We start from the raw sequence: 27,664 nt of genomic DNA on the forward strand, positions 1-27,664 counted from the left end.
ATGCCTTTTCATCTTTCCTTTTTCAGGAGCAGAAGAATTTGGTACACCACTGGACGCACCCAAGGAACCGGGTCTGGATGGCAATAACACGTTCATCATGGATGCAAACCTGACAACTGGTTATCTGTACAAGTTCAGCGTCTTCCTCAACACAACTGATCCTGTAGTCTTCCAGATCTTCCGACCCGACCCGAATGATCCCAGTGTCCTGAATGTCGTATACGAGATTGGACCGTTCCAGGCTCCTTATGCTCCAGGCTACTTTGATGTAAGTACGGTTCAACCGATACGTTCATGACGTTTGTGTTAACTTTGAAAAGAGCTTATAATGTAACGAAAGATGTAACTAGGAAAGTGTGTTTTTTCTGGTTTGATTGATGAATTGGTCGATGTGGTTATTTGAAATGTGTCTTCTTCAGATCTACGCCGAGTTGCCAAGCCCGTCCGCCCGAAGGCGCCGCCGATCTACAGCAGGTTTCCTTGTACTGCCGGGAGACAAGATAGGTTTCACCGTGCTCGGCCGCAATCCTATGGCATCTACGCCCGGGACGGGATCAAACGTCCTCATTGTTCCTGCAGGCAGTGGTTCTTCCGTGAGCACGGCAGGAGTTACCCCATCGAGTGGAAGCTACGTCCTTAATGTTAAGATTAGTAAGTGTGCTTTATACTTTCCTTTGAATTTTCAGAGGCTCTCTGCTTCTGGCCCGTCTTCTTATTTTTTGTTGCCTGCTTTTTTATTTGTATATGAAACGAAAGGAATGATCCAAGAGACGCCTTGAGAATTCGATTTTGACATTAAACTTCCTCTACTCTTATCTGCCGTAGGTCGAAATGGCCATGGGGTCGATATTAGGTAACTTCAGAAGAATGCATTTTCATTTCCTCTTTTTTCCACAGGTCCAGTTCCGTTGCCAATTCCTCAAACTACTAAACAACCGGTTGTGACGACGTCAGCAGCAACCCAACCACCCGAAGCGACAACACCATGGCCTGGACAGACCACAACAAAGCTGACAACGTCTGTGATAATACAGACTTCAGCTTCCGTGACAACCACAGAAGTACCTGTGACTACCACAGAAGTACCTGTGACTACTGACAGACCATCATCAACAACAGTGGTGACCATGCCAACAACAACTGACTGGGATGGTAAGTGATGAATTTCCCCTTGTACACACCAAGATCCGTTGGTTTGATCGCTGAAACCGCTTGAAACACGCTACCCCCACACGCCTATCAACTGTTACGCTGTGCATGAAACTTGCCGCAGTATATATTGGTGAACAAGTTACTGTCAGAAAAATATATAAAGGTTGCAGAGAACATTTTTTGGAATAACGTTAGTATTGCATCTTCTCTATTTGTAACTTGTGTTAGAACTTGAAATACCTTTGCGTACCTTTTATCATACCCTCACACAAATGATATCATTCCAGTAAAGAGAACAGAAATTCACAAACAGTCCACACAATGATTTCCTAGATGAATACGTTATTTCCTCCTTTTTCAGTCAAGAGAATAGGCAATACTGTATTTGAGGGAGGCGACGCTATCTCAGAATCAAACATGGTGCATATCTTCCGTGGTTACAGTCTGCCACCAGGCTGGGTCTTCAGGTTCGAGATGTACCTCAGTGCCACTGATCCGCTCAAGTTACAGATATGGAGACCAAATCCAACCGAAAGCTCCGAATTCAGTCTTGTTGGCGAGATGGACTTCTTTGCCGAAGATGGTGCTGGATTGTACAGTGTAAGTATAGGACGAATGCTAGATCATCTAACAAGTATCTTTCCATTTGATACATATCCATCCACGATACCAAAACAAAATGTTCAAAGCTTGCATGTCAATAAAAACTATGGTCATTTTGATGGATCCGTCTTACTCTTTCAACAGGCATATCCAAACGAGACAGACGCAATCCAGGTGAAGAGTGGTGATAAGCTAGGCTTTGCCTTCCTCGGGAACAACCCGCTCTATGCTAGGAGGACAGGTTCTTCACTTGCTTCGGACATTGGTGTAATAGACTTGGATATAATCAGTTACCCATCCATCGGAGAGAAGACTAGCCTGACTGGTGTCTCCTTCAATGAGGAGTTCCCGCTGGCAGTGGAAATAGGTGAGCCCGTTTTCATACACCGAAGATGTTTAGATTTCTTGACATAATGTCACAGAAAGATATCTTGCTGGTCCAAATGCATCTTCATGTAGTATTATGAGGTTCCTGGCTCACTTGTAAGATGACAAGATAAAGCCCAACTCAAAATTAGTTACCTTAGTTGAAGTTAACTTGATGAAAATCTGCATTAAGCTTATGCATGGAGAAGGTGATCAATGAGGAAAAGGAAGGGAACCTGTATGGAGAGGGAAGTTGCATCTTAAGCTATAATTTCAATAGATGATTGCTCGTTCTACTGGAATAAGTCAAGTTCCCATTTCTATTTCAGCCAAGGATTATTTACCTCCACTGACGCCAGCACCACTAACGGTGGTAACAATTGGAAACTCTATTAAGAATGGAACCCGAGGAACGGATGGGAATAGTACCTATATCCTTGATCATGCCCTGCCCAGCGGATTTGTTTATAAGTTCAACGTCTTCCTGGAAACCACGGACCCTGTGCTCTTACAGGTGTTCAGACCACAGGGTGGCAATGAGTATAAGTTGATCAACGAAATAGAGGCAGTGGCTCTATATGGTCCTGGTGAATATAGGGTAAGTTGGAAACACATTGTACCAAGCAGATTTTTTATATCTTCTGAACCTTTATAGCTGTTTATTTGCTTGGGGTCTAATTACAATATGTTTTCTGTTACAGATATACCCAACACCTGAAAATCCCTTTGCTGTACAGACGAATGACAGAATAGGTTTTACCACGCTTGGCACAAATCCGATGACGTACGAGATCGTGCCTGGTACGATTGTCTACCACATGAGGCAATTCAACAGCAGGCCTCTAGTTGGAGAAACCATCTCATCCACCGGACAGGACTTCGTCTTCAAATATGCTCTTAATGCAGATATTTGTAAGTGAATACGTTTTTTGCTAGGTGTTACATTTCAATGAAAATAATATGGCTTATTTTTATGAACTGTTGTCGATATTTCTATTGCACCACCCGAGACACCCGACAGCCTAACACCCGACTGTGAGAGTGTGCAGATTCACAACTCAAACCTGTCAGCCGTATTTGGGGAAAAAAGGCAAAGCAATGCTTTGGGTTCCTCTTTTGTATCTACCAATAAACGAATCATCTTCTTTCTTCTAGCCTCAAGCTACATTGAACCACCAATCGGGCCAATAGGACCAGCCGGACCGAATGGATCAGCCGGACCTGTCGGTGTCCAGGGAGAGCAGGGCCCGCAGGGAAGCGTCGGCGAGAGGGGTGACATTGGCCCAGATGGATCAAGGGTAAGCATCATAAGGCACATAAGTGCTATATTTGACTGGGTCAGCGCTGTTGGTTCGTTTTTCTAATGAAATGCCATTGCAGAGCTGCGCTCGTTGCTTTCATTCTTCAGGATTAGCAAGGCTGCTCCCAGATGAAATCAATTCATGACTCCTGATGACAAACTTTCGCATCACTAGGAATTTTCCTTATAACATACTGATTATTTTCAGGGAATAACTGGCCTCCAAGGTTCTGTAGGAGACCAGGGTGTCAAGGGGCCGCTTGGCGCCGTCGGAATGACTGGTTCACTGGGTGGTTCTGGCCCTCAAGGTGGTGTCGGACCCGCTGGAGTGACAGGTTTGTTCGGACCTGTTGGGCTGACTGGAGCGAACGGACCACGCGGTGTAACAGGTGCACAAGGCGTTGAAGGGTTTCTAGGTGAGTGAATTTGAATAAAAAGTTCGGATTATCATAGTCTAGTTCTTTTCAGACAAATATTTGCTCATTTCTTTTTTCTTAAACTTCACATCAAAAGAACAAATGAGTAATACGAATTGAAGGTTGCGGGAGCACTATTTCGTGATGAGTTTGGGTTTTTCTTATCATTCACTTTGTTTATTGGCTATCTAGTCAGTTCTGCCAGTGATGATTCTTGTAAAAAAAGTGATGATGCGGATATACTGACAACAATGCAAAATACGACCCAAAAGCATTAGTTCCTCGTCATGTTTATTTCATGGTTCATATTGCAGGGTATATTGGAATCAGTGGACCTCAAGGTGTTGCTGGGCCCGCAGGAGAAACCGGCAACCAGGGTCCTGCTGGGCCACAAGGACCGAGAGGAGTTCCAGGGGATGCAGGAATATTAGATACAAGTAAGCGCATGATCCCCTGGTTTGTAGACGTCCATTGAGTAAGAGGAAGGGAACATGTATGGAGAAGGAGGTCGTGTCCATCATCAACATAGTTCTAGGCTACTCATAGCAGTGATAGCGATCGTGCATGTATGGCTGTTATGTGTTTGCTATTACTGGTAGCCTGCCATCGTACTGTCAATGATTGGAGTGCTGTGGCCTCTTTTGCTTCAATGTATGTCAACTTAAGTTCTTCCTTTACACTTCAGTTATTGAATTCTCGTTTGGCCCTCTTTCAGCCACATCTTGCCTTGGCCGCTCTGTAAATGCATTGAATATCAAACAATATCCTCCACTTTCAGATGTCTCGTGTACTCCTGGCCGTTGTGACCACATCTGTACGGAGCTGGTTGGAGAAGTCCTGTGCTCGTGTCGTCCTGGCTCTGTCCTGCAGGCGGATGGAAAATCATGCTTAGGTAAGTTGTGATATCGTGGTATATGGTAAAAGGAACAGTTAATGGTAATAGTGCTAACGGTTTATGAATCAAATACGTTTTGCCCGATTGCATTTGCCTCACTCTTGCAAAGTTTAAGTGACTACATGTACTAGTATAAAAGGATGATAAATTTCTCATAAGTAGTTTACCTTGTTGCTTTGTTTTAACACGCTTTTGTAATTTTTACATTTTAGATGTAAATGAGTGTCGGGCTGATAATGGAATGTGCGAGCAGAGTTGTAGCCATGTCGCTGACCTCCCGACCTGCTCCTGTGGCGCTGGATTCAATATCTCTCTGAACGGAAAGCACTGTAATGGTACGTAACATTTCTTTTGTAATTTAGTCAATGCAGCAAAGTCATTGCTTTTATTGAATTGTCATCTCGTTTACACTTTTCGGTTTCTCTTAGAACATGCACTGAGCAGCGTAACGAGATCTTGAAGTAAGGTGTTGAAACAGTAAAAATAAGTTGAATATCTTTGTTACATAACATTGAAAATCAATTTGCTTTGGTTCCGCTGTTTTCATGTCCCCCGACTAAAAAAGTCTTGGTTCCTCTATAGCTAAAAATAAATCTAATTGGTTAAAACGATAGGAAGTGACTATTTGGCAAGCCCGGCTTACCAAACAGCGACTTTTTCTTGTCCTGAATGGAGAGCCGAACTCATTAATATTAAAGTAAAGTCTCCAGCTCGCCAAACAGGGTAGATTTTTTACCTGTTTGGCAAGCCCGGCTGGCCGAACAGGGTGGCTTTTTAGTGCTGTTTGGCAAGCGGCTCTCCAAACAGGACAAAAAAAGATGCCTGTTCGGAGAGCTGCTTGCCAAATAGACCCGGCCAAAACGATAATGATTTATTTGTCTTCTAGATATCAACGAGTGTTTGTACAACCCATGCCCTAACACTGATGAGGTGTGTCTCAACACCAAGGGCAGCTTCATCTGCTACAATGCCAAGGGCACGCTCACTCAAGGTGGCAGTACACAGCAGCAAACAGGTAGGCGGCAGTAAAAAACCTTCAGCTTGATGAGAACGCTTAGGCTTGTCTGTTCCGCGTTGCCATCATATGGAAATCGGCTCAAATCGTTTTGACCACTTTGCTTGCAACTGAAACTGGCAAGAATTGCCTCTCAGACTGGTCTGGCCCGCCGAAACTCTCTTGTTGGGGGCAAGATGGAACACGCTGGAGACACGAATAGCATATAATCAACCCTTTTCGCTCGAGACACGGATAGGGTAGAATTAAACTCTTTGGGCTCAAGAAAGATATAATAAAATCAAACTTTTGGGGCTGGACATTTTTACGGGTCTCTTTTAAACCAAGATTATTTTCTTTATTCACAGATGTTGAGGCAGTTTTTGCCAACGAAAGGGTGTTCATTGCTGTGATAGCATGGCTTATCGTCCTGTCCCTTTGGTGCTTAATCATTGCCTTGTCACAAATATGTACACGCCGCACGAGAAAGGAGGCCCGCCGACGGATCGCGCAGGAGCGGATAAGACGAACGCTACAGCAGTCCTTATCCCCGCGGGCGGAGCCATCAGCGCCATCCGCTTCAAGAACTGGTCAGGACGCTGCTGCCGACTCACTGCCAGTATTCTCCGAAATTACCCTGAGATCATCATCTATACCTTCGTCTCCATTATAGCCTCGGGCTATAGCACTTCATTTTACAAACGTGACATTGCATGATACCATAAAGGTGTCACACCGTAACTAATGTTATGATTTTATGATAGTATTTAATTGTTTTAAACTGTTATTTCGATGTTAGGTCCATTATTTTGTTGGTGAAGACACACAACAGATGTATATACGTAGAATTCAAATTAAAACAACAATTATTCAATGATCTGTAAAAGTACTATATTAGGCCTAATTGCTACAAAAAAATTGATTCTTAAGAATTTATCTTTATTTTTAAATTCAGGTATATGATAACGTGTGGGTATCTATGATTAGGGTGATGTCGTATGTCATTTACTGCCTTCAATTGACTAGTGACTGGTAGACTCGAATCTCAACACGTTAGTATATGTGGAGTCACTTCTTGTCATTAGAGGGTATAATTGGTATCAAATGTAATCAAAATAAGTACTTCGTAACACAATGCATAAAAAATAAAAGTAACAAGATTGTTTTACGTCATGTACATGTATATATGTTATACTGTTCGGTCGCAGTCTTTTGCTGCACTTAATTTTTATTGGATCAATTTTATATTTCAAATTAAATGTGTATATTTTATATCGTTTTGTTGGTTTGATTCCTTGTTGTTTGATGACCTGTGTGATCTCCTGACAGGGGCCTTAAATTACGCATTCCGTGTTTACCGGTGTAAAAAGGAACGAATGCCCTGGTCCCTTTTTTATGTACCCCTTATAATAGATAGAATTTATAGCGTTATGATAAGATACTGCGGTAAATATCGGCACGTAGAAATGCGAGCAACACTTTACAAATGAAACAAACACTGCAAGTGTTTTGGTGCAAATACAAAAAATGGCGGAGTATATATCAAAATATCTGTCAGTACTTAAATTCAGTGGGACATGTCCTCCCGTTACACCGGGTCCAGCAACGGGCGATGGCGTTCTTTGATTGTTCGCGTGGACTCCTTTAAAGTTTTACATAAAAGACGCCGACATTGTCCTAGCATCATGCAGGGTACGTCCGTTTTGGTCGCGTTTTCAGAAAGTCCCTCATCAAAGTCTATTCAAGCGACCGATCAGCAGCTTTCATTCGTGTCAAGATGACACATCTGCACCTTCCCCTGAAAACTCAAATGATAATTCGCATGCTGTGGTTTTTGTATTTTGGTGTCTCCTCCAGTACTGCAGATGACAATGGGTGATATGAATAAACACTAGCAAATGCGTTTATCTAAATCTCCATGTACATTTACACTAGGCCTTTCTCTACAAAACCGGAGTAAAAGCATTTGCTAGTCTTTATTCATATCACCCATTGTCACAAACTCGAAATTGATTCATCTAACTAAAGGCGTCGCAGAAGAGATGAGGATGCTTTGGATTTTTAAATGATTGAATAAACGCAAGATGTACCATTTATACAGCTATTATTCAGTAAAGCTACATGTAGCAAACACACAATACAATCAATAATTCTCAAATGTCGCAGCGCACAAGAGCTAGAAGATAAATTATAAACGATATAAAGTCAGTTTTTACTCAATCAATGTCGAATACATTGTTACATGATTTCATGATCAAATCAATGAACAGTTACCCTGGAACATTCAGACACAATAGAACATCCCTATAGATAAGACTAATTTGAATATTGGTTAGGATACATTTATCATATGCCATGCCAGTGGAACCTCTCTATTGAGGACATCCTTGGGACTAACAATGCTGTCATTCCTGGGAAAGCGTCCTGATTACAGAGGTCAGCCCATATAGATATTATCCATTTGGGATCAAAATCGGTGAATCAGTAGAACGGGTGTCTTGCTTACAAAGGTGGCTGCTGAGGGGTTCCACTGAACATGCATTTGTACAGGCCTCAGTACAGACGGCCTTCTTTTGATTTGTTCAATACCTGACATGAAAAGCGCGAAAAAATTTTTTGCCTAGACAAGTCATGATATCGGCAGGAGATATAAATTTATAAGTATGTATAAGGACACAGTCGTCGTGGTTGTGCTGGTTGTGACAGCTATGACAACGACCAACAACATTGTACATGTATAACATCTAAATGTCATTTGTTTTAAATTACAAACAGAAGGGATTAGCCCTGTTGGGCTGTGGGAAACAAAGCATTTCACCTTTAATCCACCTCTTCGACAGTTGGTCCTCCTCCGTTGGTCTGGCTTGGCTCTGGTTGCTCCTGAGTACCACCATCTGCACCGTGGAGCTTGGCCATGATGGGACCACATACTTCCTGCATAGCCTTCATCTGGTCATCACACTCCTCCTTCTCAGCCACACCATTGATCTCCAACCAACTCGCGACGTCATTACACTTTCTGTTGACTGTTTCCTTGTCGTCTGCTGTGAGTTTCCCGCTGCTGTCCTCTGCGACTGCACTCTTGTACTGGTACGCTAGCGATTCGAGGTTGTTCCTGGCCATCACCCTGTCTCGCTGTTTGTTGTCTTCCTCGCGGTATTTGTCGGCGTCTGCTACCATTCTATCAATATCCGCCTTTGACAGTCTGCTCTTGTCGTTTGTAATGGTCACCTTGTTGCTCTTGCCGGAGCCGGAGTCTTTCGCCGACACGTTGAGGATTCCGTTCGCATCGATATCGAATGAGACTTCGATTTGTGGGATGCCACGAGGCGCTGGCGGTATCCCGATTAATTGAAACTGCCCCAGCAGGTTGTTGTCTTTCGTCATGGTTCTTTCCCCCTCAAAGACCTGGATCATGACGGAATGCTGGTTGTCTGAATACGTCGTGAACGTCTTGCTGGCCGTGTAGGGAATCTTTTGGTTGCGCTCCACGAGTTTTGTCATCACTCCACCGGCTGTCTCGATACCAAGCGACAGTGGTGCGACGTCGACAAGGAGGACATCTTTGATGGCCTCATCCTTGTTCCCGGTCAAGATGGCCGCCTGGACCGCGGCTCCGTATGCGACAGCTTCATCCGGGTTGATGGACTGATTCAGCTCTTTCCCACCCATATAGTCCTGGAGCAGCTTCTGGATTTTCGGGATACGTGTTGAACCTCCGACAAGGACGATTGCGTCTATTTTACCCTTGTCCATTTTGGCATCTCTGAGTGCCTTCTCCACCGGTTCAAGAGTACTACGGAACAGATCAAGACAAAGGTCCTCAAATCTTGCTCGAGTTATTTTCGTGTAGAAGTCGACACCTTCGCAGAGCGAGTCAATCTCAATGGTGGCCTCAGCGGAGCTGCTAAGTGAGCGTTTGGCGCGCTCACAGGCTGTGCGCAGACGACGCAGTGCACGCGGGTTGCTGGAAATATCCTTTTTGTGTTTTCGTTGGAAATCCTTCACGAAATAATCAACCATTCTATTATCGAAGTCCTCACCTCCAAGATGAGTGTCTCCGGCTGTGGACCTCACCTCAAACAGCGACCCCTCATCCACAGTCAAGATGGAAACATCAAAAGTTCCGCCTCCCAAATCAAAGAGCAGGATGTTCTTCTCACCTTTCAGGTTTTGGTGTAATCCATACGCAAGGGCGGCCGCAGTCGGTTCATTGATAACCCTCAAAACGTTCAGTCCAGCGATAACCCCTGCATCCTTTGTGGATAGTCTCTGCGAGTCGTTGAAATAGGCCGGGACAGTGATGACAGCGTCTGAGACCTTTTGTCCCAAATACGCCTCTGCCGTCTCCTTCATTTTCGACAGCACCATAGAGCTAATCTCCGCGGCCGCAAATGTCTTAAGCTCGCCTTTATATTCAACTTGTATTTTCGGTTTGTCAGAATCATTGACAACCTCAAAGGGCCAATGCAGCATGTCGCCCTGAACCGTTTCATCTGTGAATTTCCTCCCGATCAACCTCTTGGCATCAAACACCGTATTCCTCGGGTTCATGGCCACTTGGTTTTTCGCAGCGTCGCCAATGAGTCTCTCGATGTCAGTGAACGCAACATAACTGGGGGTGGTCCTGTTACCTTGGTCATTGGCAATAATCTCCACCTTTCCGTACTGGAAGACAGCAACACATGAATATGTTGTGCCTAAATCAATCCCAATGGCTGTCATTTTCGTTTTGTCGCAGAAGTTGTACAGAGTTTATCCGGAAACGAAAGTGTTCACTTGAGAAAGCGAAAATGTTCGTTGCAAGGCACAGTCAAGAGTTTCTTATTCAGATAAAACTTTGAAAAGATAAACTTCTTCCTCCTTGTATAAGAAATGAACGTTAAATTACAATTCCAGGCAAATGCGAACTTAGCAAAGTCTTTTCCTTTCGTTCGTTGATATTTCGCTAGTCTGCTTGTTGTCCAGGCTTGCAAATGCTGGCGCGAAAAATCGATGTGGCTTTTATGCTCATGAAACGCAAGTAGGTTTTTCCGGCATGTTTTCAAGCAGACGATATCTCATGCACTAAAATAGATTACCAGGATTTTCAGAATAGTTAAATGTTCTATGTGTACAACACCAACATATCAGACCAGTACAGGTGTTACGACTGCCGTTCCATTTCCAGTCAGCCGACTTTCAGTACAATCTCCGTTTTTAGGGAGATGACCTAAAAGATGAATACCGGGTATTCCATCAATCAATTATGTTCTGGATTATTCGATAGCTTTAACACAGTGACAGTCTATTCGGCGAGTGTATCAGAGCCCGAGCAATATCAACATATTCGGAGATTATATCCTAGACTTCTGGTTGTGACGTTGTCCTCAAAAAGTCACATGGTATGTGTGCATCACAGCCCGAGTAATATTAATATCAGAGATCATATTCTAAATTTCTGGTTGTGACTTTGTCCTCATAAAAGACACAGAGACGCAACAACCAGATAATGTGCATGTGTGTGTGTGTGTGTGGCGGGGTGGGGGAGGGGGCTGCTTCACCGTGACACTCTGTGGGTGGTAGATGAGCGATTGCACTGGCTGTTGCACTGCTCCTCCTCCCTCACGATGTCGGTGAGTCTTTCCCTAGAGACTGTGACAACGCATCCTAAGCCCCAGGGCCTTTCACTCCGGTACTCAGCTCTGTGTGTCCTTTACGATGTCGGTGAGTCTTTCCCCAGAGACTGTGGCAACGCATCCTGAGCCCCAGCTCTTTCACTCGGTACTCACCTCTGTGTGTCCTTTACGATGTCGGTGAGTCTTTCCCCAGAGACTGTTGCAACGCATCCTGAGCCCCAGCCCTTTCACTCGGTACTCACCCCTGTGTGTCCTTTACGATGTCGGTGAGTCTTTCCCCAGAGACTGTGGCAACGCATCCTGAGCCCCAGCTCTTTCACTCGGTACTCACCTCTGTGTGTCCTTTACGATGTCGGTGAGTCTTTCCCCAGAGACTGTTGCAACGCATCCTGAGCCCCAGCCCTTTCACTCGGTACTCACCCCTGTGTGTCCTTTACGATGTCGGTGAGTCTTTCCCCAGAGACTGTGGCAACGCATCCTGAGCCCCAGCCCTTTCACTCGGTACTCACCTCTGTGTGTCCTTTACGATGTCGGTGAGTCTTTTTCCCAGAGACTGTTGCAACGCATCTGAGCCTCAGCCCTTTCACTCGGTACTCACCTCTGTGTGTGGAGAAGTTGGAGAGCATGCCACTGACCCTGGTATGCGAGGATAACCAGACTATAGGGAAATGGCTTTTTTACCATGTTTAAAATAAATACAAGCTGGGACAGTGTCACAACAAGACCAAAAGGCGCAACCTAGCTGGCTTCTTGACGATGCGACTGCCTCGCCTTTCAGTGATAAAAGACCCATATTTGTTTCTCATGGGCCATAGAACATAGATTTTTCGTGCAGATATTACATTAATTGCACGACAATGCCGCAGGAGAATGGTGATCAAGTTGTTGGGACAGTAGTTATAACAACTAAAAAGTAGTCTGCGGAATGATGATGATGTGTGTGTGCATCACCAGTAGAACGCATACAGTGAGACGGTCACAACCAGACCGAATCGCGGACTGCCTGCTTCATCGTGTAAAACGGTGAGCTAGTCACAACCAAACACGGCCAGAGACTGTCACCCCCAAACCAAAGCGGGGACTGGCCGTTTCAAGGTCTAACATGGTGAGACTGTCTCATCACACACAGTACGGGACAACACATACTGACCAAAGGGGGAGCAGTGTCAATGCTTTGACCGTCTTAATGACACCAAAGCGGACACGAAGGGAAAGATGAGAGAGCCATAACCAAACCGAATCGGCCCTGGCTGTTTCATTGAGTAGACTACACGATGAGAACAGTCACAAGAAGAGGAGACGAGCGATGCGTGCACCATGGGAAAGACATTGAGGTGCCCTTTTATAAGACCATATTCTGGGACACTGTTTGTATGGCCCTAAAATAATACCACCGCACTCTAATGGAAGACACGTCACGTCCTTTGTTGTGGCTATAATTCCGCCTCCGCAGAAGACGACGAAAATGACATCTTGGGAAGACACTGACATCTGCTGCGGCGAGTTCTGCCTCTGTCCACTGAAAGCATGCCCTCTTGAGAAGACAGTGACACAACCAGACCAAATCGGCCCTTGCAGCTCATCAGTGTTACCAACATGGTGAGAGAGATGAAACAGACTGAATCGGACATCCCAGCTCAACTGTTTTGCAGACACGGTAGGAGAGATGAGGCAATCACAGACCAATTCAGGGTTGGCTGCGCCGGTGGCGACTGTTCCAGGCTGAAGACAAGGACTGGGGGTCTGTGTAGCGAGTCAACATGGCTCACTCTACAGAATTTGGGCGATTTTTACTGTCAGACGGAAGTGGGCAACCAGGAGGAACCTCTGCTGTTGAAAAGAGTGGCCCTCACACTCGATTACACCAGTGCCAAGAATATAAACCAGGCTGGCACAACCTGTCGGTGCTGTCACAACCACCAACAACCAGCATGGCATAGTGACCAACACAAGGCTCGAGTATAAAATATATCTTTATTTATAATGGCCTCATCATACACTTTGTATCTTGATGTAGAAACTCACATTCCATACTTTTAACATACACTTAGGGATGACCATACTGGGTTTACAAGGACATCATCACACCTCTTAACAGGTTTTAAAAGGGAAATCACACAAGAAATTGCCGCCTTCAGAAATTCACTGAATCTTCATTCCATCTAAAATTCATATTCACATTCCGACTAAAGGTCGATCAGAGTATTATATTGTACCTTTGAGTTCTTCTATCACGCTTGATACAAAAATGATGATGCTAGGAATTTCTGATGGCTGAAACTTCACAATGTTCCACAAGAACTCCCCTTTAAAAAAATCTTCTTGATAGTTACATGTAAAAGGACTGCTAACTTCAAATGTTCTCCACCTTCCAGGTTGGATCAACATGCATGTGTGGGTTTCTGAAATGATTAAATTTGCTAACATGTACACATTATTTGCGGTTTCTGCATTTCTGCAGAAAGGTGTTGATCAGGCACTGTCCATGAAGTCCTTTTGACTTCAAACCATGACTGGAAAGGAAGCTTTTTGAAATTCAACTCGGGTAAATGTCAAGACAATTTAATACAATGATGAGCGCACAAGACAGTGGAATGTTGAAGAAGTTCTGAAGAATACCGTTGCACACCAGATTTTGATACTGTCTAAGTATAAATGCACAGTCCCTCAAACTGCAGATACCCCCTCTCTCTGATTTCTGACACCACACGCGCACCAGGTAACAGTCCGAGAGAATACTTTTTCGGAGGTTTCAAAGAACATCACCCATTATATATTCTTCAATTGTTATGATGCACAAATCCCTATATAAATATAATACTACATGCAATAATATTGACTTATTAACAAGGTTATACAGTGCAAATAAATAAAGCATCATGGTTATCAACATTATTTGGTTATAGCGAGATTTACAATGAAACCAGACCATTTGGATAGAAATGTTAAATCACAGCAAGTAATAGCTGGTGTGACAGTATTAGGAGGAACCTACACCAAGTCTTCCAACAAACAATGGCTTACTAAAAGATATTGTTGGAGGTCCTAACTTAGCCAGATTGAGAGAGCCCTACTCCAGACAACACTCAGATTTATTACGCACCTTTTAAGGGATCACCGAAGCCAAATTCTTGAAATAGGCACATGATTTATTACCCTCCCCTGGACACAAAACTGCTACATTGTAATTACCATACCAAACCAGCATTGCAGTCAAGAGGTTTCACAGCACTTCAAGTTCAAACAAGCTATTAAAACAATAAAAACGACCAATTTTCATCAATGCAAACCTTTTGGCAGTCGAAAATACACTTAATTTTAGCACATGGATGGCAGACCAACTTTTAACGAAGATGACCACCAAGCCTTCACCAAAAGGAGCCGAGTCATACTGATACAAACCAGGAAACGACAGCTATGCGAAAACATGAGGCCAATCTCTTCACTAAACTGCAATTTAATTGTGAGAGAATTCTATCCTGATCCAGCCTGGATGTTAATAGTTTGGCGAAAACTTTTCAGACACATCAAAGTGTTTTTATATCACTAAACCACCTTTGGCAATTGTGAGGTCAACACCAGCCCTTCTAACACATACAATAGTAAAGAAATTTGCTATCATTTTATAGCAATACAAAGAAAACTTGTCAAAGCGCTTTGTGATCTTTATATCACCACATATCTACATATCTACAAGTAGGCAGCTGTATTGTGATGCAAGGTATTGGCACATCGTGATCAAACTTCAATAACTTATCACAATTTTTCATTTTATGATGCCTTTTCAAGGATGCAACAACGAAATTACACAGAGATTGCTAACTTATGATATCATGCCAAACGTCTTGTTTTTATGACCTCTCCTTACATAATTTCCCACAACATTCGTGACAAATTCATCAAGATTAAAAACTGATGTTTCTCATTTTTTTGAACAATGGCTATCCATCTTAACTACACATCTATTGTCCTGTTTTGTCGTTGCTTTGATTTACTCCTCATGTCATTTGCGACGAGTTTCTGGATTTCTTGTTCAGCTCTCTGACTACTGGCCTGAAGTTCATCAGAACTTGCCTCTCCATTGTGACTCTTGCACAAGTTCTTCAAGTCCGCCACGTGACTTTCAACTTGTCTGTGGTGAATAAAAGAAACAGCATGTAAGCCTTTAACAAATATATACCACAGCACTTCTATTGCCCTCTTTTTGAGTCTAGTACCTGCTATGTTTTACACTTTTTTACGAGTATCATTATCCTAGTATTCACACAATCCTTCTTGGTGCTCAACAGTAGAAAAAAGTTCAAAGAGAACAAAGCAGTTCCCTGGATAAGTGAACCAAACACCTAAGGTACATGTATAACAAATTTTCGACCCCTCTGGTACATTTCTATTTACATCAAATTGTGATAAGCCAGGTTAGAAAAGGAGGGACGTCACAGAAAGTAGTTCAAGTTATTAGACACTGCAAACCCTACAGAGAAAACAAGACCAAATTTATATATCACATGTTACTTTGTGCTATGTAGCAGAGCATGTTTTACAAACCAATCACCCATTCCAATTTTGACCTGAGAATGCCACCTCAATTAGTTTTGATTATGAGCTGATGTTAGTGTTAATTGTAAACAAGAAAGCTGACAGCTTACCTCCATGACTGGGTTGAGTTAAACACAGCCATTGTATGGTCATCAATCTGCTTCTGGAGGTTGGTCATCTCTGATCGCAGAGACCCAAGACAGGTCTCAAGGGCAGCAAGAGGTCTGAAAAGATACTTACAACTGAAGATTTCTACTTGAACTCACAGAAATGTGGTAGATAGTATTGTCCAATCATACACAGAGCAACAGTCCACAGATATGCTTTGGTATTATTCACCACAAATACTCTTGGTCCATCAGCACCATCCAAGTGGTTTTGGTTAGACAACCACAACTGGCAATGACTCTACTCTTATACAGCATTTAGCTTGGCCTAGTAACAATTTCTACTCTGAAATGCACCAAGCTGCCAAACCATGTCGGACACTTACTTGCTGTTATAACTTGGCAGTGAGTTATCCTGTAGTATTTTCTCTACGATGGACAAAGCTGACGTATATGAGAAGTCCTCCTCGTTGGCTTGGCATGACTCATCCTTCCCTGGCGTGAGGCCACCATCTTCTTTACCCTTCTTACCCTGGAATAAAACATGAGGTATATAAGACATGCAGTTGTCACTGCTATATTGCAAGGCCAAGTGCTTTCCCTCATCAAGGGACGAAAGTGGTTATCGCTAAATGTACACAGTACATACCTTAAGACTAGCTTTGACAGCTCCTCTCAGCTCAGACAACTTGGCTTGATACGTGAACTTCTCCTTCCTGGTCTGACTCAGCTCTGCTCTCAGTTTATCCACCTCTTCCTTGTTATTTTGCAGTGCTTTCCTCACATTGTCCACCTCAAGCTGTTGCCTCTCCTCGGCCAGGCTGAGCTGCTCGCGGAGACCTTTCACCTCTTGGTCCTTCTGTTCTATTTGCCAATGTAGTGTCTGAAATATAATGACAATATTTCAAGAAAAAAGCTCAAACTCTGATCTGGTTATTATTCTTCCTGAAGTCTGAAACCCTGGGGGAGACCAGTTACATTTCAGAATAACAGGACCGGAATCTAAACCTATTCTTCATTAAACAATCTATGGATTGCTAGTTCACAGCAGGAATTGACTTAAAATTGCAGTAACAAAATCAGTGCACCGACTCTTAAGAATCAAGAGAAATAAAGAAATCTTCCTTGAAGGTTGCTCATGGAGTAACCTCTACTTACCCGAATAGTCTCATCAATGACTGGTCCTTTCTCAGTGTTCTGAGACAGCTGTCTCTGCAGACTCTCCACCTCCAATTGACAGATCCTGTACTCTGTTCTCAAAGTGTCCAACTCAGCTTTATACTTCATCTCCCCTGACTGACCACTGTCGATATTCTTTTTCAGATTCTCGTAGTCGGATTTGGAAAGTTCGATTTCCTTCTTGAGCTGTTCGTAGTCTAGTTTCAAGGCTTCGTTTTGGTTCCGAAGTTTGCTGTACTTGAGCTTTTCACTTGCAGCCTGACAAATACAACGATCAAACTTACAGGAAATCATATTCAAAGAAATTGAGATGATCTGAGGTGTACTTCATCACTTGCCCAGACTGGTGGCAAGTAGGGAACCAAATCCTAGATCACATACATGTACTGCAGAACAGAAGACTGGCCTCCTACCATATTGTAAAGTTCTCAACAAATCGCAACAGCTTAGAATTTAACATACCTGCAACTTAAAATCCTTTACATTTCCCTTCTCCTTGTCAACGTTTCCCTCAAGTTCAAGCATCCTAGCTTCCTTCATCTCAGCAAGCCTAGCCACCTCCTCTAGCTCTCTCTGGGTCCTGGCCGACACCTCCACAATGGATGACTCCTTCTCAGCCAAGGCACCCTCAAGCTCACTCGTGTGCCGTTTGAGGGCTGCATGGCTCTGGAGCACACCTAGAAAACAGGAGTGAGAATTTAGACCCAGGCAGTGTCGACTGGATTCTGGTCACCATACTGACAACACAGATCAATTTCTAAAGTACAAAATTAACAGAAACTGTAAACTGTAAACTCTTTGATCCTTCACCATCTACAGATCAATATTTAAAGAAGAGGTTGACTCACCAGCCAGTCTCCCTTTCTCTCTCTCCAAGTCAAGAGCCAGCTGCCTATTCTCCTCCTGTGCCTCTTGTTGCTGGAGGAAGAGCTCCTCAGCCTGCTGCAGCTGCTGCTCTAGCTGGGTGATCCTCTCACGGTGCAGTCTCACCTCCTCCCGACTTGACTCTCGGGCGTTATCCAGTTCAGCCTCAAGTGCGGCTTTCTTCTGCTGTTGGAGGTCTACCTTTTCCAGAAGAGACTGAAATTCAACAGGAAATGATTTGTCAATGGCATTTAGGACAGTTACTCACACTGGTAGAAGATTTCAAGTTTATCTTGCCTTGGTGCTAGTCCAAAGGTTACACCAGTGTGTTTACTTGTACATGTATGTATGGCCTTGATGATCCAGACAAAGTTATCAGCCTACTTTTGTAGTCAACTACGACTACCCAGTCAAACCCAGAGCAAGGGGAACGAACCCACAAACCTTTACACAGGAATGGTATAGGAAACCAGTTTTCCACTGAGCAACTAAATACATCAAATTTAAAGTAGGAACGACACCAACACCTCTTCTTTCAAAATATCGAGGAAAGGGACACTTACCTGTACTTGGTCTCTGAGATGTTCCTCCTCTTTACTGGCCAGCTCTCCTTCAGCAATCTTACGATTCAGCTCCACCATCTCAGTCTCAGCCTTCTGTTGCGCCATGACTGACTCTTCTAACTTCACCAGCAAGGCCGCAACATCATCGCCATGAACCTGTTCATTCTCAGTAAATAGATTCTGCGCCTTGTCGACCTCCAGTGTCAGTCTCTGCACCTCTTGTTGATATCGCATGATCTCACCATAAGCTTTGGTCTGCAACTCAGTGGCATAAGATTTCAAGGTCTCATTCTCCTGGCTAACAGCTGCATGTTTCTCTTGGTCTGCTAAAAGACTCTCGATCCTGCTCTCCAAAATTGCTTTCTCCTCCAAAGCTTTATTCAAGTGGCCTCCCAGCTCTGTTGACTGTTCCTCAGCTTTCGTCAACTCAGTCTCAACAAGGGATTTCTCCTGGGAAAGACTCTGTAATGATTCGTTCAGAGTCTGCAGCTCACGTTTCAAAGATTCCGTCTCCGTTTCTAACCTCTGTTTCTCCTCCTGAAGTTCATTCACCATAACAAACCGATCCGATATTGAGCTGTTAAACTCATCGAACGATTTTTGTTGAAGCTTCAAATCCTCCCTGGTTTGATCCAACTCCGACGTGAGATTACCCTTCTCCTTTTCTACCTTCTCCAACTGAAGAGCCTTCTTATTCATCTCCTGCTTCATGTCACGAAATGTCGACTCAACCCGTCCCATGTCTTGTCGCAACATGGACAAGGCCTCATCGATAGAACGCTTCTCTTCATTAGCAGCAGACAGTGCCACCTCTAAAGCAGCTTTCTGGTCTTTCAAGGTCAAAATCTCTTGATCCTTGTCGGAAAACGTACTCTTGAACTCCCTCAACCTGGATTCTGCTTCAACAAATTTAATTTCTAAAGTCTCATAATCTTTTTGACCCTGTGCAATCATCTCTTGTGAAAGCGTTAGCTTCTTCAACATCTCTGTATGCTCTTGCTCCAGCAAACCAACCTGTGACTCCTTCTGTTCCAACTCATGTCTTGTCTTCAGCAACTCCTGCTCGAGGTCGCCTGTCGTGGACACCAAATGAGCAAGTTTGTACTTCTCCTCTTCTACCCTCTGTATCCTTTGCTGCAGTGTCTCCTCCACATCTCGTTCCTGGTTCTCCATCTGATGCATCGTCGCCTCACGTTCTAACATATCAGCCTGGATCCTCTCCAAGTTATCAAACAGCAACTCTTTCTCCTGTAAGGCCTTCTGCTGGGTCTCAGACAGCTGTAACTTAACCTGACTCCCTTCAGACTTCAGTCTCTCAATCTGGTTTGCCTGCTCCATGATGCTCAATTGGTTCTTGGAGAGCTCTTTCTGTAGCTGCGCCCGAGCCTCCTGGGCTGCCTTCAGCTGCTGCTGGTACCAATCCTTGGTTTTGGTCAAGGCACCAATCTCGTTTTGTATTGACCGAATCTCATTCTCACTCTGTCGCTTCTCTTGCCGCACACTTTGCAAGTCCTGGTTGATATCGAGAATCTTGGTTTTTAATTCCTGAATTACTGTCTCACGCATCTGAATCTCACCGCGCAACTCGACAATCTTCTCCTGCAGTTTGTCATTTGCCGATTTTGACAAATCCAGATCGGCCGAAAGTGTCTGATTTTCAGTGTTTTTCTCATCTAATGACTTCTTGATTTGTGAGATGTTATGTTCAAGCTCATCACGTCTCTGTTTCAGAGTTCTGATATCACCGAGGAGGATGTCTCTATCTTTGAAGGCACCTGAACTCCCAGTCAACTGGTTTTTAAGCTGTGATTTTAAGGCACCAAGCTGAGCCTGCAGCTCTGCACGCTCACGCACCGCCGATGAAGCCTCCAACTTCAACATTTCAATCTGTCCTTCAAGATGAGCCTTCTCACGTAACACTCTATCCAACTCGCCATTCCTTTCCTTCGCAGGCTTTCGATTCAAAAATCCACCACTCACGTTAAATAAGCCAAGACCATAGCTGCGTTCCTGACCAAAACGGTTCATGTCCGCACCACCTGGAGCCCGCTTTCCTGGTGTTGTAGCAGGCGTAGAGGTACTCACTGGGATTGGTTGCACATCTGGCTCATTCCGATCGACAACGTCACTCCTTTCCATCTGCTGGATATCAATGCCAGAATCCTTCCCCTGAATCTCGGCCATAACCTTTTGCTGCAAATCAGTCCCAGAATCCTTCCCCCGCACCTCTGCTATAACTTTCAAAGCTTCGTCTAAAGGATAGTCATTCGGATTGACAATAGGTTGAAATCCTGGGTCCTTTACTGGCGGTGTGTGGCCAGTGCTGTGTTCCCTCTTCCCACCTAACCCAACCTCAACAGTCTTAAATGCTCTTGGCATTCGGTCCCCAGCACCCTGTGTACCGATTGCACCCGCGTCCTGGTCCCCTAATGCCCCATGCGAAACAAATGCACTTCTCTCAACCGCAGGCTGATTATTCAAGGCAGTATCACCACCACCATCATTCCCACTAGATCTATCTTCAGAGTTTGTTTTAACAGGAGTCTTCCGACTAGATTTAGGGGACAAAGTCTGAGATGAGTCAGTAAAACTCGAATTCTCTCGAACAGGCACTCTATCCATATCATCTCCTTTCTTCTCAGCCTTCTTTTCCCTTTTAGCCTTAGCCTTACTGTTTGCACGGGCTTTTGCTTTCAATTTTGCTTTAATATCGGCCGTAGGTTCCCGATAGACCTTCCCATCTCCTTTAGTGTTGGTAATCATCATTTCGGCAGCTGGGATGCGGATAAGTCCACTACTGTTGGAGTCTGTGTCGTTTATGGACCCTTCGTCAAGATCACCATTTGTTGCACCAAATTCACTGGATGCTGAAGCTGTTGGGGAAATAACCTCCATCCCAGCCTGAAACAGTGGAAAGAATGTATGAGCTATGAATCTGAAAGTATTTTCTATCGATGCTCACCTCCCCAATTCACCACATGGCAGAGAGAGAGACATGAAGATATTTACAATACTAAAATGGAAAGAAACTGACATACAATGGCACAAATGTATCCATTAAGATTAAGTAAGAATTGAACCGCACGTTGTGCTGCCTTATATTTTGAATTTAAAGATGAATAATCAATGCCACAAATGAAACCACAAATCACAAGTGTGGAGCAGGAATCTTGATTTCAGAACAGTCAGTCCGATGAAAATGTGATCTACCTGAGACGCAGTATCTCCATCTGCACCATCACTGGTGTTGAGCTGCAACTGGGCTTGTGTTAGGGCTATGATTCTGGCAATCTCATCAGCCGATGCCGGCGCCAAGCTCGTATTGCCTGAAAAAAAGATTGCACAAAGATTTATGCCAAAGGAAAACAATGTAGAGTGGGTCAGACGAGGTCAGCAACGCATTTAAGTATTCCTCTATATATAGAAATCTCAAGTGCCTTTAACCCGATGTTTATTTACATGTACATGTAGTATCTGGACAATGTCGGTCTTAAAGGCCTGTATTTCTGATCTACTAACCTATGACAGACTTCTGTAACGCTAAAGCTTCCGTAGTGGACGAGAATGCTGTGAAGGAATCTTGGTTATCCGGGTCACCCCCACCTTCGCTAGGAAGATCCATCTCAGCAGACATCTGTAGTTTGGCCTGAAAAATGCTTCACATTGAGTCCAGTGGAAATGGGGAAGTCCCCAAAATATTTAGGCTTTAGAAAAACATCAATATATCTTTGGCACAATGACAAGCTTCCAGTTGGAATATGGAAATCAGCAGTACATGACCCCTCGGGTTACTACAGTATAACCCACTCATATTTTCTAAACATGTTTTGTCAATTGATTATTCAGGTTTGATGAAGACCAGTCCTTCTGTCCGAAAATACAATGCTCTCTCTTATAAAAGACAGTTAATTTGGTGATAGCCCAAGGCTGTTTTACATGCAAATGTTATGGTTCTATACAAGCTTTATGAGGAGAGGGGAATTGAACAGACCGATGCAAGAGAATAGCCAGGATAATGCATAACATTTAGCAAATAGCAGCCTACATAGCCAAGTACAGCCAACTGAGACAAGTCTTTTTAACTTTCAATTTTACCACACAACTTCACAATGGAGTATTCAACACATCACTCAAAAACAACTCAACATTGGCACAGAGTCAACCAAACATGCAGTGTTGGCATAAACATTTTTTTGTAGTTGTGCATCAATTAACCACCTGTATACTACCCAAACATACACAAGCAACTGTTGATGCTAATAAATGCTGTTGCAACTGTACGGTACTCAAACAATGGGTGATATGAATAAAGACAAGCAAATGCTTTTATCTAAATCTCCATGTACATTTACACTAGGCCTTCCTGTACAAAACCAGAGTAAAAGCAGTTGCTAGTCTTTATTCATATCACCCATTGTGATAATTGATAGGAAAGCCATAAAGAGTATCTATGTTATTGTCATCATGACTTGAGTACAGGACCTAAAGACACTTCTCATGATTTCTCTACAAATTACAGTCCCTTGTTAGAAAGTTTTCCAGCCAATATTGTTTGCTACTCTTTACATGTCTTTGGAGCAGCGCCACCTTTCCATCCCAAAGCACCCATGCACCTGAACAAAGCAAATCCATACCAGTTTAGCTCACATTGCGCAAATCACTTTTTTCAATCCTTTCGATTCTGTGAGATAAGTACCTGAGGAATGAGTATTGGTATTTGAGTACATGACCTGAAAAGTCTTTCTTTAATCGAGAATACATTGTCACAGCCAACCATAGATAAGGACACGGCGGAACAGGACATATACACAAAACACTGCACCATTAACTTGATCATAAAACAGACAAATTTCAGACAAATTTTGCAATAAAATACCCAAAACCTTTATGCAACATATCACCAAACAATATCAGCTCTACCACTATCCAGTACTGAAGTTTCAAATGCAATTGATGCCTTAAAACTGTTTTGAAATTTTAATGATGACAAAGTTAACAGTGTCAAATTGGAATGGACTGGTCTATGTTCAACATCCAGCCAGACCAGGTCTTGTAGGAAAAAGCAGAATAAAGCAACTATGACACACAAACATTTGAAGGAAATGTTCAAGTATGACTTAAGCAAATTCTTACAAAATTTTGGGAAGTTTAGATTCTCATTTCGATTTTGACAATCATTTTGAAAAGTGACAGATTGCATGACCACTGTTATTTTACTTTCTCTCTACAATTCTGTCATAACACTTTTCGTTCCAGAGTGATCAACTTTGTGGAATAGTACCCACTCACCAAATCCAGGATTTGGAAGCTCCACAAAAACCAACTCAACTGTTAACCTTTTTTCAAATCCTTGATGACGATGAGAATCTAAATGACTAAGAAATGCAGCCTAATGTACAGAGAAAACAACAGCTAAGGAATTCTTACGGTGAACTAGAACCAAGTATACCTCACTAATGAGCCGGCCCTGCAAAGATGGCACAAATTAAAAGGGGAGGAGCTACTAAAAGATATCTGTGGGAGGCTATGCTCTAAACATATTTACATCTTAGCCATTAACCCACAACCAATAGTGGCCCATCACCAAAGAAAGCATTTTCCTAATGTTGAGTTCTATTCTATTTGACAGCAAATTTTGAACATTTAACTAAATTTCTAAACCATTTTCTTGGCTTTGGTAAAATTTTGGAATGAAAAGGGCCTTTCTGTTTTTGAACTTAGTGAACACAAAGGAATTTTGTGATTTTACTAGCTGTAGATATACAAACACATCATGCAAACAATCAATCTGTGAGTGAAACCCACCTGGCAAGAATATCAACTCTTCGCTGCACAATTCAGCTGCAGTGCATGCAAAAGTGAACTACAAGGAAGCTTGTTGATGGATGAAAACCCATCTAGATTAGCCAGCCAGATAATTTCTGGTGGCATCAAATACTTACCAATATCTGATTGACCGTGGGCAGGTCCAGTGGCTGATACCCTGAGCAGTGGACTTTCGCAGATCTGTATTTCCTGCGCGGTTTTGGATCGAGTGCTAGAAGACCAGCAATAGCCGAGTCGGATTCAGTAAGTTCTTCTGATGAAGGTTCTGCAGGTGAATCGCTTATTTCTACAGCTTCTTGCACTGCAGGAACTGGAAAGTCTTTGGTTGGAGTGCTCCTGAGAAAATCTGAAGAATAGAGTTTAAAAAGTATGGTGAGGGCTGATTGTCCGAGTGACCATCAATATGACTTTTGTTATTACGCTTACTTTAGGACAGTTGGTGGAATAACAAAAGTATGCACAAAGGGAGAAGTGCAGGACTGTGCAATCTGTGGAACTGATCATATTTCTGAGAAATATTGAAGAACATTTCTACAATTTCAGACACAATTTGAGCAATGTAACAAATGTAGAACTTAATCAAAAAGTTGAACGGAATAGTGATCCCTATTTATTAAAATTTTAGCCACCACTGATCCTAAATGCTGCACTTACCTAAATGCTTTTGAGCAAAAGGACTGGTTACTATGCCGCTAACAGGTGAATGCACAATTGGATCATCAAAGTGAAGCTGGTAGTCTATCGGTATAATGCCTGCTTCCTCAGGGTCGAATCTACCAGATGTTGAGCGATTGTCACCTCCAAGGAATGATTCTTCCCTCAGAGTACTTTCTGCTGCTGGCAGTCTGGAACGTTTGACTGGAGTCTTTTTGATTTTAGGACTAGTGAAATCTGAAAAATAGTAAAGGCAGTGAAGTAAGCATCAGGGCAGGCTGACCTTGTTTGGTGGCTGTAACGCAACCCTGGCTATTAAAAAGTGAATGTTGGTCTAAAAAATGCTTTTATCTTTATTTTAAGTGAATTTTGTGACCACAGAAAAGTATGACCATGCGATAAGGACGTCTAGGTTGGCATAATTTTATCAGGTGGGGCTGTCGAGTCCCGACAATAAGACTAAGTCTTGAGTACTTTCATCAATTTGGTTCGTCATCACAAGCTGAAGACGACATCAACGAATGATGACATGAACCAGATATTCTATTGACACCTGGCTGAACATGCTCGACCCCACGACTTACTTTCAGTTATGAATGAAGTAGACGGTGATGAAGGTTCTGGCTTTTGTTTCTCACCGAATTCGGAGTCGAAGCACACAACGTTACTGAAAGAGTCTAACTCCTGATTAGGAGACAGGTCCCTCTCGTCAAAAGTGACCTGTTCCAAAGTCAGATTATAAGGCTCCATCAGGCCTCATTGTAGGCCCCATCTCTCTGACACCGAGTATACAGTTGTATCAACCTGAAACAAAAGAAAATAAATTCTAAAATCTGTAATGATATTGATAATCACGGGAGTACACAGGATTTCATTTCAGTAGAACTTTACTTTAGTTTTAGTTAAATTCAGTCGAGTCTAGACTAAAATCCATCGTCGGAGAACAGGCCAATCCCAGCTTCTTCCCCTACGGTAACCTTATCGGTATCCTTTGTTGACCTCGACTGACACGCCCTTGAAGACTCGAAATTGACAAAAACAAGTGTCAATATAAACGGGACTCAACCAATCGACATACATACATAACATTACATTACATATAGGCCTACAACAAGCTTACAAGGTGTCATGTTCGCAACTGCAACTGTAACTGATGAAATGCCAATCCAAAGATTACTAGGCTAGGCACTACATGTTCTGTAGGATTGTGCACATTGTAGTGTATAGGCTATGTACATTTATGCACAGGGCGGTCTGCAAGGCAAAACAAAAATATTTTTACATCAAAATTAAACCCAAATCAATGACGTTCGGATACATATAGACTATGAACAACTGACAGTAATAACATGTATAATCCATGTCCATCACCCAAATATAGAAAAAACGGATACTTTTGGAGGAAAATGCGAATTTTAATCAATATTTTCACCAACCCGGTATGTTGACAGTGCTTGCTACGTCATCAGTTCTCGCGAGAAGGCGAGAATAAAAAGCAATGGCGCTGAATACGAAACACGAATTTTTATGCCACTTACAATCTAACTACATCCAAGAAAAGATTTCGGCATTGATGGTGTTATTATGGAACATATTCATCCCAAGTCTCTGTCTAGCCCATCAGGTTACAATGGTAATCTAAAACTACCAGATCATTTCACTTTTTGAACAAAAAGCCTGAGCTCTACAACATATGATAACACTACATACATGACATACTACTAGACCCTACATGTATGATGTACATGATGATTGATACATTCTGTGATTTTTCTTCCACAGGAATTCGAGGTTATAGTGGCTAGCGCTAATGAAGTAAGGGCGCTTAATTAAAATTTCTCTTCAACAGTTAATCGCATTTAGTAGGCCTCCCTGCGCGTGTCGTTAGCAGGAGACACCAACAGCTTCAAGACTCTTCAATGCATTGCCAAGAAGGGCGAATGAATTTTGTCACTTGTTACCATCCTGACGATGCTGTGCTACATGCTGGCAATGTGGGACTCACTCGGTCTCAAATGTGGCCAAATTATGAGTTCTGACGTTCAACCTTCAGCCTATCGCAGGGTCCCTGCCTTGCCCTTGGCCAATATGTTTTATAAACTAACGCGTGGATGATTCCCTTGGCAGGCTAAGCTTAGTTGTAATAACAAGTTTTTATTGATTCCAGTATGAAGATACAGCGGCCCAAATGTCAGACCGAGGTTGTTACATACTCTTGAACAATACCAGAGGTAACATAACCGTCCCACAACCTTTGCTCAAGAATGGAAACTTTATCCAGTGCGAATGGGACATCAGCCCAGGCGGACCGCTTCATATCAAAATTCATTTCCTCCACCTCGACCTTCCAAAAAGACTTGAAAACAATCAATGTTTTGGCACGTTCTTGGAATATGGAATATTTGACTATTTTGGCAGGAGGCTAGTCATAGGCGAGGAGTGTGGAAAACTCGTCCCAAAGGACTATATTGCTGATCAAAACCGAGTTTGGCTGAAATACTACTCCATTCCAACAAATGGTGGCGGCACATTACCTTTCCTGGTTAGCTATGAAGCATTGGAAAATAGTAAGAAATCCGTTGAAAACATTT

General features: G+C 43.0%; 2 protein-coding genes across 4 annotated transcripts; both read right to left on the bottom strand.

The window, feature by feature from the left end:
- Positions 1–7,820: 7,820 nt before the first annotated feature.
- LOC135503286 (heat shock protein 70 A1-like) lies at positions 7,821–10,811 on the bottom strand. Its single transcript, XM_064796798.1, has one exon. It carries the CDS (start codon positions 10,449–10,451, stop codon positions 8,547–8,549), a length of 1,905 nt encoding a protein of 634 aa, XP_064652868.1. The 5' UTR covers positions 10,452–10,811; the 3' UTR covers positions 7,821–8,546.
- Positions 10,812–13,304: 2,493 nt separating this feature from the next.
- Positions 13,305–26,537, bottom strand: LOC135503267 (golgin subfamily A member 3-like). 3 transcript variants are annotated; one of them, XM_064796770.1, is made up of 15 exons: positions 26,510–26,537; positions 25,658–25,877; positions 25,074–25,310; positions 24,536–24,765; positions 24,043–24,060; positions 22,113–22,239; positions 21,804–21,919; positions 18,594–21,494; positions 18,015–18,246; positions 17,629–17,843; positions 17,146–17,424; positions 16,637–16,870; positions 16,374–16,519; positions 15,991–16,104; positions 13,305–15,476 (listed from the first exon to the last, which is right to left on the bottom strand). In XM_064796770.1, exons 2-15 carry the CDS (start codon positions 25,821–25,823, stop codon positions 15,299–15,301), a joined length of 5,193 nt encoding a protein of 1,730 aa, XP_064652840.1. In that variant the 5' UTR covers positions 25,824–25,877; positions 26,510–26,537; the 3' UTR covers positions 13,305–15,298. The 3 variants fall into 3 exon arrangements, with proteins under 3 accessions (XP_064652840.1, XP_064652848.1, XP_064652856.1); XM_064796778.1 differs by lacking the exon at positions 24,043–24,060; XM_064796786.1 differs by lacking the exons at positions 25,074–25,310; positions 25,658–25,877; positions 26,510–26,537 and having other exon boundaries at positions 24,021–24,060; positions 24,536–24,667.
- Positions 26,538–27,664: the final 1,127 nt, after the last annotated feature.

Source organism: Lineus longissimus, chromosome 2, assembly GCF_910592395.1.
Source record: "Lineus longissimus chromosome 2, tnLinLong1.2, whole genome shotgun sequence".
In the NCBI taxonomy this organism is placed as follows: Eukaryota; Metazoa; Nemertea; class Pilidiophora; order Heteronemertea; family Lineidae; genus Lineus; species Lineus longissimus.